Below are 19,062 nucleotides of genomic sequence, written 5' to 3' on the forward strand. Positions count from 1 at the left end.
GGAGTTCAAAAGAGAGGCAGAATTATGACATATTTAGATTTTGATGGAGGGGCTTGAAGGGGAAGGCTTTAAGAGAAATACATTGGATTAATAAGGAAGAGGGATCAAGAAGGGAGGATTAGCTGGGGGGAGAGCATGAGACAGAGAGAGAAACGGACAACATCAAACTTTGTTGGTTGCAGAGGAAAAGGAAAAAGCAGCTCAATTAAGAAAGACTTCTCCCTTCTGTCCTAATGAGAGGAAACTGCTAACGAGCTCACACAAACACACATTTACACACCACTGGCTGCCGACACTCCAAACATCATTAAGTGCACATGAATTAGTTCATCACTGCAGAGAAGACTGCGTGACGTGGGATAAATACAAGACAGTGATGAGGAAAAGGGAAGAGGCTTCAAAGTGTTAAAAAGTCGATGTGTTTCCAGTCGATACAAATCCTTCGGAGGCCAAGAGCAACACTACTCATGTGTGATTTACTGTAATGCTTTGGAGTTGAGTGAAAGACAAACCAGTTTAACGTCTGCAGTCACTGTCTGACTTTTGCTTAGTTCCAAAAGTTTGTTTTCAGCTCTGTTAGATGATATTGGACCTTGAGATGTAACTGGTCGGAGTTGGAGTGCCGTTTTGAGTTGAAAAGCCTCTTTGTGCTGTTCTTGGGAAACTTGTCTGGCGCTGTCAAATCCAATTATGGTTTAAATGTAATCTAATCCAACCCTATTATAATGTAAAGTGATGTTGAGATGGGGTGAATTTAAACAAGCGGTTTGCCAGACAATATTGTGTCCCTTGAAGGCATTTGCTAAAATAATTAGTCGGAATGCAAACATCTGTGGCGTCAAAACCAAAAAATAGACTTTGAAATGTATTTGTAGCAACGATATTCAAGAGGTTATGTGATGACAACTCTCACAAGCCTGTTTCATGGTTAGAGGTATCGGCTTTTGAAGAGTTGTTTCCAGAAGTCATGTCTAACAGCTTTGCGGTTTCTTTAAACTGGTTAGAGCAGGATGCAGTCAGAGAACAGAGGGTGAGGGGAGTCATCCAGGAGCTCGTACAGTACTGTGGGCGAGTACTCACTGCGCAAAGCAGCTTGTTTTGGCTCTGTACTCAGATAGGACACCCTTTCAACACTGCATGTGCTTTTTAGTGTCTCTGTTTTTTGTGTGTTTTGAGCTTCTTGCTGCGTTTTTTATGTGCTACTGCAGTGCGTTTCTCCTAATGGAAATGTTTGCACCTGTAGGCCGCCGTATGTTATTGTACAGTCACCATTAAAAGTTCCGAAGAAGAAGAGTATGAGAGAAGGAATCCGTTGAGACACAATGTTGTCCTCATATGAGTCACCTTCAATTACCCAGCACTCACAGCATTGAGTTTAACAAGCAGCAGGATGTGCTTTCCAGAGATGCATTTAGGGACATTTTTTAGCCCTGTGTACTGACTCTCAGGCTCGAGTAGCCTCAGACAGAGCAATAAATAAGTTAAGGCCATCATTTATACATTTTTGCACCAGGTTATTTGTTGCCTTTTCTTTATTATGGTTAATTAGGGAGTGTGAGATATCATTTGTGACCACAATCTATCGAAATTATTGTCGCATCTTAATGCATGGTCACGAATACACAAAATGAATAACTTTGGAAAGGCACGACGCCGATTCATTCATTCCAGCTGCCGTCAGCTTGAGGCATTTCTCCTTGGTTTGTAGATGGCTTGACCTTACCTAAGGGATGAATTATCAAGCCATGTTGACAACATTTGCTCTGCCAGGGATTATTGTTTGTCAAATGCAATTACCCAAAATGTCCTCGCCGGCAATATGCTGACTGATGCCCTGATGCATGCATGGTAACCTGTTGATGTGTCACTCTATGCTTTTGGCTAGATAGGTGGGTCTGTTTTGCTGGCTTTCTGTATACGCACATATCTTAAATAAATAAATCTTGGCGTTGATTTTTCTTTTTATAATTCCATTACCCACGCTGTAGAGGCTACTTACTTACTTGAGGAAGTTATTGAGGTAATTCCGTTGAATAAAGTTGAACTATACTATTATTTATGTTTTTTCTTAACATGATGGAATTGAAAGTTGAATGAAGATGATGTTAAGGTTGAGGTTAGTGTATTTATATAGCACATCTGTAGACAAAAGACTCTTTAAAGTGCTTTTACAGTGGTATGCAAAAGTTTGGGCACCCCTCTGAGATTTCATGACAATTTGCTTTTCCTTTATAATAGAAGATCACAGCAACAACATTTGTTTTCCTACAAAGATGTAGACGTTTTAGTGTTTTCCAGACCAAAATTCTTAGGGTAGCATTACATAGTTTTATTATAATAAAATAAAATGCAAAAAATGGGATGTGCAAAAGTTTGGGCACCCTTATAAATAGCATTCATTTCAACACCTGTACGGATTTATAGCTGACAGGTTGCTGCACAAAATTGCTTTGATTAGCTCATTAGACCTTCAATTACAAAGACAGGTGGAACCAATCATGAAAAAGGCTATTTAACATAGGTAATAGCTGGCTGTGCCTGGCCTAGGTTCTTTCTTAGGGAGTGGCAAGATGGGGACCTCAAAACAACTCTCCACTGACCTGAAAGCTAAGATAATCCAACATTATAAATTAGGAGAAGGGTACAAAAAATTATCTGACAGGTTTAAACTGTCTGTCTCCACAGTCAGAAACGTAGTTGTGAAATGGAAGGCCACAGGAACAGTCCGTGTGAAGGAAAGATGTGGTAGGCCGACAAAAATAGGGGAAAGGCACAGGCGAAGGATGGTGAAAATGGTCACAGAGAAGCCACAGACCACCTCCAGAGAACTACAACAACATCTGGCTGCTGATGGTGTAGTTGTTCACCGTTCCACAATCCAGCGTACTTTGCACCAGGAAGAGCTCATTGGAAGGGTGATGTGCAAAAAGCCTTTCCTGAGTGTTAATCACAAGAAGAGTCGCATGAGGTATGCAAAAGCACATCTGGACAAGCCAGAAGCATTTTGGAACAAAATACTGTGGTCAGATGAGACCAAGATTGAGTTATTTGGTCATAACATGAACAGGTATACATGGCGAAAAAAACACACTGCATTCAATGAAAAGAACTTGTTGCCCACTGTAAAATTTGGTGGAGGATCTATCATGTTATGGGGCTGTGTGGCTAGCACAGGTACTGGAAAACTTGTTAAAGTTGAGGGCCACATGAATTCCTTACAGTACCAGGAGATTCTTGACAAGAATGTTCTAGAGTCAGTCACAAAGTTGAAGCTACGCCGGGGTTGGATTTTTCAGCAGGACAATGATCCTAAGCACCGATCAAAATCCACCAAGGAATTCATGCAGAAGCACAGGTACAATGTTCTGGAATGGCCATCCCAGTCCCCAGACCTTAACATCATTGAAAATGTATGGATTTATTTGAAGAAGGCTGTCCATGCACGGAGGCCAAGAAACCTGACTGAACTGGAGACGTTTTGTGTGGAAGAATGGGCCAAAATACCACCTGCCAGGCTTAAGGGACTTGTCTGTGGCTACAGGAGGCGTCTACAGGCCGTTATTGCAGCAAAAGGAGGCAATACTAAATATTAATGGAATTATTTCTTAGGGGTGCCCAAATTTATGCACATGCCTATTTTTGTTTGAATGCACATAAACATGTTTCTGTTTGACCAATAAAAGTTATTTCACTACTGAGATGTTTCTGTTACCATAAGGTATAACATATGTTAAAATGAAGTTGCTGCTTCAAAAGCTCAGCAAGTGACAAACTGATGCAGTGGTTTTCCTAAGGGGTGCCCAAACTTTTGCATACCACTGTATATAAGAACGCACACACAAGATAATGCAGTAAAGGAGAGTTCTGTAGTTCTGCAAACATAATATGAGGTGTAATATTGTGACATAATATTAGGATTAGAGAAATTAATCTAGCAACCATAGAGATGTGAAACCATTGCCCCCCAAAATACACAAATGTTTGCTTGGATCAAGCGTGAATAAACTCCTAACATGTTTGACTTTCTCCGTAAAGCTAATGTCAAAGCAGCATCAAATGAGGACAGCCTGTAAAACCCCGTTAGCTCTGTTTGACCGTCTCCACCCGTTTCCCCCCTGTCAGGTCGCCAGCGGCTGCTGTACCAGCTGGCGGGCGTGGTGCCCAGCCCTCTGCTGCTGGAGCTGCTCAGCTGCCCTATGTGCGCCCGCAGCCTGGAGACCCTGGAGCTGGAGCTGGGAGACCTGGAGGGCGGCAGGGGGGAGCCGGACGGACTGCACGACTTCCCCCAGGTCAGACTGTGCGGGGGTGCACTGACGATGATGGTAAACAGTGAGGGATTTGGCATTAATGGTAGTGTTCAATGGACGAAACGTAGGTTACTTATTGTAACCCTAGTTCTATAAGCACAGAAGAGCCTGCAAATCAGGACGAGGCTAAGCGAGCAGGATGGAGGGACAGGGCACCATGGCAGAGGGATCCACCCGTGCTTATAGAAGTAGGGTTACAATACGTAACCTTTGTACTAACTGACACAGACTCCGCCCTCTACTGGACTCTATGGGTGCAGTGGGTGGGTCTCGGTTAATGTAAGCCCTGTAGAGCCAACAGATTTAAAATGTGCACTTGAAAGTCTTACAAAAAACACTGTAATTGATAGGTTATTTTTCTGATTTTCTAAAACATTTTCTTAATCTATCCTAATTATATAAAAATAAATAAAAGAACGTTTCTCTTCAATACTCTCTATCAGCGTTTATCCATTTAGTGCCTCACTTTAATATGAGTCCCCTATCTTTGCTGCTTTAGGGGGGAGAACTGAGGAGCGGTCGAGGTCGGAGCAGACGGCGAGGGGTCAGGGAGTATAAAAACGGAGTGGTCGGGGCCTGGGTCGGCTTCAGGGAAAAACTGAAGAGGATCGTGGAAAGTAAATACTTCAACCGAGGGATCATGATCGCCATCCTCGTCAATACTCTCAGCATGGGCATAGAATACCATCAGCAGGTAAGAATGAAATGTGGGAGAGAGACAGATGAGTTCAGATCATTGTTTCCCATCCTCTGACCTTTAGAGTGAAACAAGTAGCTGGATGAGATCCGTCAGACGCGGCATTTGTTTGTGAAACTGGCATTTGGCTGCCTGGGAGTATAATGAGAGGAAACGAGGAAAAAGTTGGGGAGGTGGACAAAGGGTGAGGGAACAAAGGAAGAGAGTGGAGAAGTAACTGTCTCCTTACTCACACACAGATACACACTCCAGGATTATGTTTCTAGTTTACCCTGTGCGGCCAGCATCTGGAAAATAACCGCTTAATGATACAACTCCTTCTTCCCTCGAACACACCCTGACACATTTGTAGAGTTGTGCAGACACATTCATCTGCAGAGTTTTCACACCCAACTATAATTTAAATGCGCACACACGCACACAAGCTTTTAGTTATCAAGCAGCACAGCAAATGGGTAGAATCCCAAAGACAAGATTCTTCTACACACACATTGCTTTCTCTTCCCTGTGTCCTATTGCTCCCATCTCCTCTAATTCCCTCTCCAGGGGATGTGTGTGTGTATGTGAGTGTGCTTCTATCATTATGATATAAACACAAGAAGCGACTGGGACAGCCATGGCCTTATTGGGCCAATAAGACACACACACTCACAGGGACTGAAGAGTTATGTAAGAGTTCCTCCTCCCCTTAGTACCCTTCATCCCTCTTATGTGACACCTAGCCAAACTTTGCGAGACTATGAGTGTATAAGTGTGTGAAGTGGTGTAGGAGGCTGAGTGTAGATAGTGCGAGTGTAAAAAATCGATTTCAAATACACCGTCTGGAAGCTCAAATCTGAGGATACTATAAAAGTATGACTTGAAGTGTTTTTATGCAGCCACATGCTGTTCATGAATGACACAAATCCAACTTGATCACTTACAAATAACAGCATGGACATTAAATCCCTGAGTTAATTTCGGAGGAATGTATTACTGTACATTTCCAGCAAAATGATTATGAATACAGCCTTTTCTCTGGAAGTTTGTGTATAAAAAGCACACCCAAAATCACAAATAACTACAAAATATAAGTTTGCTCTAAGAGAATTGTGTGTAATTCCCATTTGAATAATCAAACAGGTAACTTTTCTAGTTTTTTAAGGTTTAAAGGGATCCTATTAGGCAAATGTTCATGTTTACATTTGTATTTTGTGGCTTTACTGTGATGTTTCCATCGTTAATGTTCAAAAAGCTCTTTATTTTTCCCACACTGCCTGTGCTGCAGCACCTCTTTTCACCCTCTGTCTGAAACCAGAGCCCAGTCTGTTCTGATTGGTTAGCTGGCCGGCTCTGTTGTGATTGGTCAATGGCGTAGAGCTGTCCCGCCCCTTAGCATATCACGAACAATGTGTTGGAGCACTAGCCATTAGAAGCACGACTGTAACGTAATGATGTCACTATGTTGCACAAGTAAACAAAGGAGTCAAATGGAGGCATTAACAGGAAATGGAAAATCCCCAAAAGTATAATAAGACCCCTTTAACCCTCACCCAATTTTCCATTTTAAACCTAAAAAAGCTCCTTTAAAACTGAATTTCACAAAGTAAACATCCCTCAATTTGTGTTTGACTAACATGCTCATTTTGTTGAAGGTTTAGGTTTTAAATCCTTCATTCTAAATATCTATGCATGTATAAGTGCATGGGCGTAGGGGAGGGTCATATCTCAGTTGTGCTTTTGTTCCTCATATTCTTGACGGCAAGGTCATACGCTGATTAGCATACATACACATTGGCTTCCTGCGGGCACGGATAGTATTTCATCCTGATGGAGCACTCGGTCTGTCAAACTTAATGACGGGTTGGAAAGCAGCGTCTACAGCAATAGTTCAGAACACTCATTGGGGATGATTGATTACATAAAACATACTGACATACGGAGAGGCCGTCCTAATTACTTTTGAAACCACTCAGTTGCTAATGATCATAGCAATGTACTGCTACTAAAACAAAGTGCACCGTTGTATTTGGCTGACATCTCAAGGGCAGGTTGATGGGATTTCTTCCTTTTACCCACATTTAAGTGCCTTGCCACTGGACCTGAATACAATCGGCGTTTCTAACCTTTAAACTTACGAACAGTACTGAACGTTTGTCCATAAAGTTACCATCCGCCAGAACAGGAAGCAGAATATAATGAGTAAAGTTTAAAAGCAGAGAAGACATCAATATATGCTTATTGAGATTGTTAGGCTCAAACCTTCAACCCTTTAGCTATTGCTGTATTATATTTTGCAGTGTTTGAATTCTCCTGTTGGCCATTCTGCACTCTCCCCTCTCAACACACTGTAAAGATACTTATAGCAGCAATAAAAGCTGCTGTGTAGCGTATGGAAATTATTGCCCTGCTAGTCAGCAATAAGCGCTTTAATTTCTCCGGTGTGACGACCACAGAGGTAATGAAAAAGCCTCTAGTCCACTGTTAAATAATAACGGATGTGACTCTGGTATTGTGACTGCTTCAGAGAGCTGACAGAGAGCTCTTTTAAAGCTTTGGTGAGGAGCTTTAAAGTTTTTTTATGTGCTGCTGGCTGGTCAGTAAAAGACAATTTGAACAAACAAGCCAGGCGGCAAGTCTTTCAATTGTCCGCCCAGCTCTTTAAAACATTAAATAAAAACATGGCATTGTTCTACCTCACCATGCAGAACTCCAGAAGTTGTACTCGGTCCCCTGGCGGTACTTTTTTTTTTAATGCGCAGGCGTTTCTGCTTGGGTTTTCAAAGCATCACGACTGTCCCAATTAACTCAAAAGCTCATCAGCCCAAAATAGTAATGCAGGAAAAAATAAAAGGGAAACTGCATGTGTTGGATTACACAACCCCACGCCGCACGTACAGCAGTTCATATATTGACAGTGAGGTCACGTTATACAAGCTATAGCAGTAAATGTTTCCAGCGCCGTCAAACTACGGCTGTAATGGAAGTAATAGCTCAGCAGGGTGGCTTGACCCAGACACACGCACTTAGCCTTTACCGCACTTTATAAGAGACAGCTAAGCAATGGATCCGACAGGCTCGGTTTCAGCATGTCCGATGGGCTGTTGGGGAAAAATGTGTGTGTCTGTGTGCGGGTGTTTAGCAATCACACCATATAATGGGGTCACATATCAATACATTGAATCATACAGTGATAGCTTGGCTAACAACAAATATGGATGAAATTGATATAAATACAAAGAGCATCAATTAAACACAATATAAACTAAACATACATCATTACAATTGAAAGTTCTGCCCACACAATGTAATACCTAAGCAAGTAAAGGAAAACAAATGTCCTTACAGCATTAAAAGAAAGGTAATTATAATGCAGATTGTGTCAGTAAAATGTAAGCAAAGGCTGGTTGTGGTGGAGTACAGAAAGTACATTAGTTTTCTAGTTAAATGCCCTAAAGTGGAAGCACTGCATCAGTTAGGGTAAATGTAAAGGATGCCAAACATAGACTTTGTTAAATAAACATACTTTATACCACTTGTGTTTTAAAAAAGGAAACAAGTCTTGGTCTTAAAATGTGGCTGTAAAAGATATATCTTCAAAGGAGATGTCGTGTGTCTGAGTGTTTAGGGTTTGAGTGAGGGGAGGGAGGGGAAGGTGTGAGGCGTAGTATGGCGCCCTCTATCTGTGATCATGATCCTCAGTTAGTTGCTTCAATTGGGTGTAAACATATGCCTGAATGAATCCTTTTTAATATAATAGGAAATTATCAATGTGGATGATTTTATTTCCGTTAAGACTCATTTAACTGTGGTTTAAACTTTTCGCATTATTGACGAGCGTCTTTTTGAAAGAGAAACCCCTCATTTACTTCCAGCTTCATACAGCTTCAACATGTTTAACGCTTTCTAAGATCGACAAATAAAAATAACAATAAGCCAACGCTGGATGTTTCTGCAGGTTACTTATAGTGCGCAATATCACACATTTAACTGTAACCCGTATCTGCTGCTGTAGAAGGACATCTGGGTTTTTATATAATAATAATGTGAGTGTTTAAAGGTCCAGAATTGGGTCTGATGGATTTTGTTCCCCTTGGGCCAGGACACAAAGTGTTTTCTTATTTCCAGTTGATCCCCACATGAAAAGAGTCCCAATGAATTTTAATGAGACTGCCATGCTTGGAAATAATATGTGGGACCAGAAGCTAAATGGATTATTAAACTTCCACTAGGCAGACTTTGAGCATGTTTAGTTCATTTGCACTGAATTATAAAAAACATTAAGGAGAAGTAAAACTAGGATTGTTACAAGTGATTATCACAATGATTAGTTATGTAAATGTAATTTTGGATCTCTGTTCCACCTTGTACACAAGTGCCAAACTCAATTTGATACAATTTATTGGTTCATTTCAAGCTTTGACTTGGATAAATGGATGTTGAAATGAGAAAGAAATAGAACCCAATCCACAGCCGAACCTGAACCAGCACATTCAGATCAATGATGCAGCGCATGCCAAAAGTTTCAATAAAAAAAAAATCACACGAGGCGTTTACCAGAGCACAACATTGCTGTGTTTTTATTGAAAAAGACTTGACTACATTTAACCCATCCTAGTACGAGCATGATGGGGCTCGATCACGGACTGTACGGCGCTGTGAGCGGAGCAGATCAACACTGATGGATTGCTGCTACTGCTGCTCCTGTTTGAGTGATGGGGCGAGACTGCCGCTCTGAACTGGATTCATAATGTCTCGTCTCAAGAACACGCAGGTTTTTACAACTCAGGGAAAATAAAATGTGAAGATATGAACTCATTTTTTCTTTCTTTCTTCCTTACCCCCTCTTTCCTCCCCCTCCAGCCCGAGGAGTTGACTGATGTTTTGGAGATCAGTAACATCGTGTTCACCAGCATGTTCGTCCTGGAGATGGGCTTCATGCTGCTGGCTTTTGGCTTGTTTGGCTACATCAAGAACCCATACAACATATTCGACAGCATCATCGTGATCATCAGGTAATAATATCTCTCTATGAGAATATAAAAATGTGCTTTCATCAAAATCCAAAACAAGAACGGAATGCAAATAGAACTATGCCTCCAAAAGTGTAGATTTCACAAACTAGACAACTGAGTTTTAATTCAGAGCCACCCCCGGGTCTTATTTCTGCTCCTGACTGTCAGTCATTGGGTTCAGTGCCGCAGTGTCTACCTTTGAGATTGACTCACTCCTGATGGATCCCACAGGGGCAGGAGACTCTTGATCCTGTAAGGAGTCGAGGTATACTGTGTGGCTGTCATTCAGTTTAAATCAGCTCTTTATATGTGGCACTAAATATGAAGAACCCTCAAAATTCCTAAATGTACTCAAACTGAGTATCTTCAACACAACAATATGTGTAACCTATTATTAGCATATTAGCATTAGCATATATTTAAGTGGTAAAATATTAGCATTAGCATATTAAACAGGTATACAATCAAACTCTTCCAAGACCTTCACTTAAAGCAAAACATCCCTAACCAAACACCACTGAACAAAAATAGACACTGACAAAACAAGTGAGTTCTGATTCTGTTATATATATTACCCAAATAGCAACCATACTCAAGGTTAAGGCTTTTTGTGAACAGTCCCTAACAAACTCATTGAGTTCCTCCTAAAACATATGACAATCTCTCCAATGGCAAAATGGACAATAGTTTTTCAAACCATGCTCAAAAGAGATTCTTAGATTAAAGCTGTGTATGCCTTCGTAATTAGTCTCTAACCTCAGAACAGAATTTGATGGATTTAGAGGTACATCTCTTCCAAATACTTTCTTAATCTTACTTTAAACTAACAGCCAACACGTTTACAGAGCGCATATGAAACATGAAGTCTGTGAATTACCTTGTATTGGTAATTTGTTAGTGTGATGGAAACTTCTGGACTAATGGAGACAAAACTCAGAGAGACACTGTAGAGCTTGAACTTTGATGGCAAACACTGAAGGTTTATTATGAAGTTAACGGCTGAACAATTGACAAGACATTTGCTGCAGCCACGAGCTGACAGAGCGGTTGCCCGACCAATTCTGAAGATCTCTTCCGTAGTCCGAGGTTTTAACCAGTTCAGAATGGACAATCAGTATTCTTCATGAGAGAGACTAAACAAATATGGATCTTAAATCTAAGTAAAGCTGTCGTACATGAGAAAAGATGTATGTCAGGGATCCTACGTTGCAGATAAGAAGGGCTTCTAGATGCCCCTAAACAATAAACAATCTCATGTCAGCTTGTGCTCGGTCAGAACCTGGCATCAAGGGAGATAACACCCCAAGGCCGAAAGAACTATGCCATGGGAATGCAGACAGAGGAAGGAGACAATTATGAACTAGGTCAAAGGTTAAACGCCTAAGCAAAATATTCCCTAACAGTTAGAACATGTCATCTTCTTTCTATTCAGATGTGATGTTGCCATTTTCCATAGATTTGTGTTTACATATAGTGGTTGTACACTACAGTACACCTACAGTCTCGTATTTTACTATTGGTGTGTTTTGCCCAGTGTGTGGGAGATAATCGGTCAAGCAGATGGTGGGCTGTCCGTCCTGCGAACATTTCGTCTGCTGCGGGTTCTGAAGCTGGTGCGCTTCCTGCCCGCCCTGAGGAGACAGCTTGTGGTGCTTATGAAGACCATGGACAACGTGGCCACCTTCTGCATGCTACTGATGCTATTCATCTTCACTTTCAGGTATACACACACAAACAACAAACACACTCAGAAAACGTCCCCATTTGTTTTGGGACCCGAAGAATGACTGCATCTTATTTTCTTCAGTATACTCGGCATGCATCTGTTCGGCTGTAAATTCAGTCATCAGACAGAAAATGGAGACACCGTCCCCGACCGCAAGAACTTTGACTCTCTGCTGTGGGCCATCGTCACCGTATTCCAGGTGAGTTTTTAACTTCACACTTTGCTACTTTGCTTGAGGGTCTGCTGGCTCCAATCCACACATTGACTTTAGTTTGCTCAGATTTTCTTAGTCACACTGATTTGCCAGAACTGCCCTTATACTGGCCTGATGTCAGATTTTTCTCAGCTATTCATATGTTTTATCAATGATAGTAGTTTATTAACTCAGGAGAAGTATCGGAGGAGTAAACCCTCTTTATTTGTCTAACAAACAGTACATGCACACAGCACACACCGTGAAATTTATCCCGCATTTAACCCATCCTAGTACGAGGAGCCACTGCTCAAGGGCACCACAGCAAGGCCCAGGAGGTGAACTGGGACCTCTCCAAGTAGCAGTAAACACTCCATATTTTAGGTCTGTTCGGGGACTTGAACCGGCGACCCTACGGCTCCCAGTCCAAGTCTGTGGCTCAGTCAGCTTTGTGTATTGTCATTGATTGAGATTTTGATTCAGCTTGCAAGTTAGCTATCAACATATCCATCAGAGGGTCAGCGGTTTGAATCCAAGCCACTGCTTTCAAGATACTTCCCCTAAAATTGCTCCTGTACGCATGTCTTCAGTATTCATGTATATTTAAGTTCCTTTTGATTAAAGTGTTAGCTAGAATGTCATTTATAATAAAGCCAAACTATAGGCTGGTGATGTGTGCATCATCTGAAAAACTTTTCTGGCAGTGAGGCAGAAATTGAACTGACTTTCCTTCTAAAAAAAGCTCCTCAGGTGACCCGTGTGTGTCAGCAGTAGCGTCACATCCGTCCTACCTACTGTATGTATTTGCAAGAGTTACACTAGGCAGTGTGTGTATATTTTTATCCCAACAGGCCAGTGAGTACTCCTTGGCCAACCCAAGCAAAATGTCAAACTGAGCCTAAAGAGTGTGTGTGTGTGTGTGTGTGTGTGTGTGTGTGTGTGTGTGTGTGTGTGTGTGTGTGTGTGTGTGTGTGTGTGTGTGTGTGTGTGTGTGTGTGTGTGTGTGTGTGTGGTGTGTGTGTGTGTGTGTGTGTGTGTGTGTGTGTGTGTGTGTGTGTGTGTGTGTGTGTGTGTGTGTGTGTGTGTGTGTGTGTGTGTGTGTGTGTGTGTGTGTGTGTGTGTGTGTGTGTGTGTGTGTGTGTGTGTGTGTGTGTGTGCACGTGCACGCCAGACTCAACTGCCAAGTTTTGCTCATTAGAGAAATGCTGTGAAATGAGAAATTCTGCTTATGCTCACCCTCTCACCCTCTCTCACTATCATTTCTATTTCCAACTCTCCCTATGTGGAGATATTGTTCAATTGCTCCAGATAGAACGTCCTCCTTTTTCTATAAGGGATGCGTCAGCAGAAAGGTGGAACACAGAATGCAGTGGACTGTCTCACTTTGGTGTGTGTGTGTGTGTGTGCGTGCGCGTGTGTGTGCGCGCGTGTGGGAGTATGATGCTGAAAAAGCATTTTATTCAGAGCTGCCTGTCATGTGAAGGCATTCTGCTCACTATATATACTTATTATAGTTTCTGGGCAGATGCTACAACACACACACACACACACACACACACACACACACACACACACACACACACATGCATATGCACATACACACATCAGCACAGACAGCGCAGTGTATTCCTGCCACGGTGTTTAATGAGTGGGCAGAGACGGAGTGAGGCTTTATGCCGCATCATGAATGCCGTCCCAGTTTCTAAATGCTTTCATCACTCACATTGATTCAAACAGGGAAACACACATAAACACCTACAAATGATTTGTGGTAATCCTATGTGGATGACGGGGAAGTATCCCGGGAGGACGGCAATAAAAGTGTCTCAGTACTGTCAGTGGAGAGTAACTAATTTCCCCAAGTACTTTACTTCAATGTAATGCTACCTTATGCTTCTTCTCCACTACATTTATTTGAAATTGGTTAATTTGCACAATCATGTTGTTCATGAAAAATACAAATCCATTAATGAAATAAGAAGTACTACGACACATCTTGGTTGAATACTCAATCCTGATTGGTCAATTTGGAAATTCAGAGGTTTGCTATTTCTTGATAGCAGTCCCTTGCTAATGATGTCAGAGCCATGCTGAAGACGCTTTAAACTTAGGTCGATATGCAGTCGTATTAATCCGAGGAAAGAAGTCTGGTCAGCTGTTGCCAAGAAATAACATTTTATTTTTATGTCTGATCAAAAAACACCATGCAGTATTCTTTGAAAGTCACAGAGTTGGACAATAGAGAAAATAGCGACGGGAGACAGCCGGGAAATAAACACTAAAGGGAACAGCAGAAGAAGACAGACTTAAGATGATTCACCTGTCGGGGTTCCTTTCTCTTTAAGGACCGGCTCACTGCACTTTATCCCCTCACTTAAGATACCTGCCACTATAAAAGGTCGTTAAAGCTAGCGCCACGTTTACCAGCTACTCAATTAAGGGTGTTCACATTAATATATCAGTAATTATAATCCAGTAAGATAATATTCAAAAATGGCCATTCTGCACAATAAGTACTTTAGTTTTTTGTATTTAAGGTGTGTTTTATTTCTACTATTTGTAGTATTTCTCCTCTGGTATTACACATTTTACTAAATCAAGGTAACAAAGCACTTCTTCTCGCAACTAGGTACTGTATTTTATTAAGCATATAAAATGTTAAAGGATACATTTGATTCATTTTCCCCCTTTACTCTCCATGTGTTACACTTTCTTTTTCTTGCCCTTTTCCTCTACTTTTCTAAATAACACATCCCTAAAGCTGACTGTGTGTTTCGTTCAATCGATAGATTCTCACCCAGGAGGACTGGAACGTGGTGCTGTATAACGGCATGGCCTCCACCACTCCATGGGCGGCTCTCTACTTTGTCGCTCTCATGACATTTGGAAACTACGTACTCTTCAACCTGCTAGTGGCCATTTTGGTTGAGGGCTTCCAGGCTGAGGTGAGAACACAATTAGCAGCCCTTTACTTTAATGAAACACTTATTTTTCAATATGCAACTTCAAATTTACTCATGCAAAGAAGATCCCTGCAATTATAGCTCTAATGCCAGGGGAGCGCAGTAAAGATGAATGTGTAATTTTTAACGAGCATCTCTCATCCATAACTGTGTGAATGCCGATGAGATGCTCTAGACGTTAATTATCTCCCGATGGAGTCTGATGGCCGCCGGTCCGGACTCTCAATCACCACTCTGTCACATCATGTGAGGCCCCACTGCTCGTAAAAGGGATGTGAGAATAAAAATGAAACGCAGTACGAAACAGACCCGCTGATAATTTCAGATCATCGATTCTTCCTCATCCAAATCATGTTGGATGCAGTGGGCCTTCAGCTACGGAAATATCCCCATTCACTTCACGGGGGTTCAAAGAAGGCCTTTCAATCGATTCAAATCCTTAGTCGTGATTAATCGTATGATTGACCATCATTAACTCGCCATTAATTGCAAATTAAATGCCCATTTTTTTGTTATAAATGTACATTAAGGGATATTGTTCTAGTTTTGAAGGCTCTTATCAACATGGGAGTGGAGTGAATTCATTCTTGCGGTCGTTGGATGTGATGGAAATGATTTCATGCAGACCCTCGTCCAGCACAATGTGGATCGGCCTGCAAACTGTAGCCAACGATTAAGCTATCGCTGTTGAAAGTTTGTTGCTTTTGAGTCTTCTAATGCTTCCCCGTTGCAAACTTTGGTTGCGGGTGGCACTGTGTCACCTGTATGCATGGCCAGCAGTAATATAAAAGCCATTTAAATGCTTATTTCTGCTTACCATCCAAAACGTTACTACTGCATTGCTTACTGATTTAGCTAACTAGGTAGTGCGCTGAAGGTCATAATCACAGAGCTTGTTAATAAAAAAAAAATGTGTTTCCTTCTTATCTTCTTATTGTAGCCTTACCTTTCACAGCTCTAGTCAATGATTCAGTGTCAGATCTCTTCTCTATGACTGTGAACTCCAAGTAAAAAATCCTTCCTGTGTTCAGGGTGATGCTAATCGGTCGGAGTCGGACGATGAGAAGAAATCAGACAACTTCGATGATGACGAGAAGGTGTCCCAGCTCAGAGACTCAGAGCTTAAAATGTACTCTCTGATGATGACAGCCAACGGTCATGTTGACCCTCACGGCTCCATGGCTCCTCCAATAATCATGCGCACTGCAGCCACGCCTATGCCCACACCAAAGAGCTCTCTGGGACCCGAGTCTGTCCTCGGGGATGACCTCATGTACAGAGATGGGGTGCCTCAGTATGCCGATGCAGGACTGAGCTTTTCCGATGCAGGAAGTGCTCATACAGAGTCTCGCCGTGGAAGCTCCACCTCCATAGACCCCATTGCCTACGACCAGCATTCTCTTGTGAGTGATGTCATGTTTCAGAGCACCGAAGCATGGATATAAAGCACTGACTTTGCAGAGTAGAGGAGCAGACAGAGATATTAGACTAAAACAAACACAATGGTCCCAAATGGAGGACCACAAGGCGCCTGAAGATCCAATTATTCAAGTCTGATGTCAGGCTTTAAATGACCTCTACCATGAAGGACCCTTTAATCCCTTCAATTCTGCTCAGTGGGCTGAGATGAACCTAAACTCACTTAGTCTTATTTTAGTTAAGGAATGGATTACTATATTTCTTGAAAGAGAACAGAGCAGATAAACTGCAAGCAAAGGATCTAATGCTGTTACCCAAAATGCATTTTCTTTGCCCTGCCATAGCGGTTTAATAACACAGGTAGACAGGTATTTATTCTCCAAGGAAATCATAAGTGTCTGAAACCAAATTTGCGAATGCAGGAAGCTAAAATGTACTGATGTTAGTTCACGGGGAGGGAAATATTGAACAACTTTAATACAGTTGAATATATTGGCAGACAAGTTGATCCAGTAGCAAACTACTAGGTACTGTGTATAGCTACTGAACAGTGAGAGAGAACTTTTTGGGGAAAATACGGTAAACGATCACATATGTTCTTGTCAAGACATTGTGGAAAAAACTTAAGAACGAATCCCTTTGGTTCTAGTTTAAAAGGCTGACAAAAAATGTGAATGCAAAATTGAACAAAATCCCCAAATTAGCTACCAATATCAAGTCAAAATATCTTTACATAATCAACTTCAATACATTTCAGGTAGTTCATGCTAAGTCAGGCCATTGTTATCTTCTATTTCGAGATGTTTTTGTATACATTTTTATTATCTTCTCTTTATGTATTCATAATTATGCGCAATACTTTGTTTTATTTGCTTCTGCTATATCTAACCTCATCAGCTTTTTACCTTTTCCCCATAATGGGTATATATTCTTTAAAACCACACACACTTTCGTAGCCACACACTATGCTCACCCGTGCTTCCTGTCTCTTCCAGGGCCTCTCGAGTCCCGGTCGGCGCTCCCCTCTTCCTCCCCGCTCATGGGGTAGCCGGCGCTCCAGTTGGAACAGTTTGGGAAGAGCGCCGAGCCTCAAGCGGCGAGACACCAGTGGAGAGAGGGAGAGCCTGCTGTCCGGGGAGGGAGGAGAGGAGGAAGATGGCGCGGAAGACAAGGGGGAGGTCGGGGGAAACAACAGACTGCGCCCTGAGACATTGGCGCTGCTGCAGGCGTCTACTCTCTGCCCTTCCATTACAGCGGAGTACGCCGACTGCAACGGGAGGACCTTGAACTACGACCCCGTCATTAACCCCGACCCCAAGGAAGACCTGTCGCCTGACGATGAAATAGATGATGATGTAAGTGATGAGTCGGGGCCTTCAAGATAACCACAGTGTGATAGTGTGAGCTCTTCATTCTCACTGTGGATTGTCAAATTAAATACAAAAGCTTGAGCAAGAAATTTGTCTTCATAGACCCGGGGACAAGTTTTCCGAGCCGTTGCCCCTCTGTGGTTTTGCTCTCGTATGTAAATTCTTAATCTCTTAATCTGCCCTCTCCGTCTCTGTTTGCATATTTTATTTCTGTTATTTTTTCTTTCGCTTCTTACTCAGTTATTTTTCTTTGTCTTCTTTGCCTTTGTCTCTCTCCTACTTTGAGATTTTATAATGCGTTTTGTTTTCACACTGCAAACCCAGAGGGGACGATAATTGTCGCGTTGTAATTGATTGGCTTGGCAACTAATTGTTTTCTCTGTGGGTACAAAACAAGAAATCATTGCGGCTGTACATTGCTGTGAGCTTGTGTAAAATGGAGACTGGAGAACTCTACAATGGTTTTGGATAACCTCTTTATTTCCTTTAAATGTAGTTTATTACACCATAAAATGTGAAAATTGAGGCTTAAAACATGCCTTCCACAAGTGTACTGTATGCATCATTAATGCGTGCGTGTCATAGTACAAATCAATGTGTTTGCTTCACCTGAGACGTGTGTATGAGTGTGGTGTCTATGTCAGGGATTTCAGCTCCAAGGATACATGACATGCAGGTTGTCTTCATCCAGAATATACACACACTTACAGTACATAAACACACACATTCACGCAGTCTGCGCAATGAGCTCGCTGAGCAGCTTGACTTTGGGCTGTTTTTAATTAGAATCCTGAAATGCAGAAGCTGTGCACCTAAGCTTTGTTTTATTACAAAGTTTAATGAGTTTCACTACACTTTGTATTGAGCTTGTGCACCAGCTAAGTTAAGAGTTATGTTGCAGTTCTCTCCCTGCAAGAAAACACTATTTTGTTTGTGTCCCCGTAGATTAAAATAAATAAGGAAAGGGCTAACGTCAGCAACACCATGGGAACTCATTAAATTATGCATTCTTTTTAAATGCTTTCGGAGTGTAATTGTTGATTGGACAAGTAAACCCCTTTGCAGCTATATATGCTATGTCTGCACAATAACATTTAGACAAAATGAAAAAACCTGGGGGTATTGTCAATAAAATCTATGGCATAAGCAGAGGTTAACTTATAGGGAAACCTACGGTGGCTGACAGGTGCAAATGTGTGCAAAACACTTCCATTAGGAGCAACGTGCTGCAGTTTCAAAAACGTTGCAAATATAAAAACACAATTGTGCCAAAACACATGCAAATGACAGCAAATCTTCACCAAGGTGAAAAAGATGTTTCTTAATTTGCGGTGTCTCCTGATGGGAGTGTTTTGGGCTGTTGTGTGTTTACACTCTGCCACCGTAGTAACCA

At 41.8% G+C, this 19,062-nt stretch overlaps 1 protein-coding gene across 1 annotated transcript in view; it reads left to right on the plus strand.

Moving 5' to 3' along the window:
* Positions 1-19,062, plus strand: part of cacna1ha (calcium channel, voltage-dependent, T type, alpha 1H subunit a) — a 64,111-nt gene that overhangs the window by 19,106 nt on the left and 25,943 nt on the right. The window contains 8 exon segments of the mRNA XM_063904869.1: positions 4,123-4,289; positions 4,807-5,001; positions 9,847-9,998; positions 11,533-11,718; positions 11,806-11,923; positions 14,707-14,862; positions 15,912-16,283; positions 17,295-17,654. Of these exon segments, the coding sequence (XP_063760939.1) occupies positions 4,123-4,289; positions 4,807-5,001; positions 9,847-9,998; positions 11,533-11,718; positions 11,806-11,923; positions 14,707-14,862; positions 15,912-16,283; positions 17,295-17,654 (1,706 nt within the window).

This window comes from Eleginops maclovinus, chromosome 16, assembly GCF_036324505.1.
Source record: "Eleginops maclovinus isolate JMC-PN-2008 ecotype Puerto Natales chromosome 16, JC_Emac_rtc_rv5, whole genome shotgun sequence".
Lineage (NCBI taxonomy): Eukaryota > Metazoa > Chordata > Actinopteri > Perciformes > Eleginopidae > Eleginops > Eleginops maclovinus.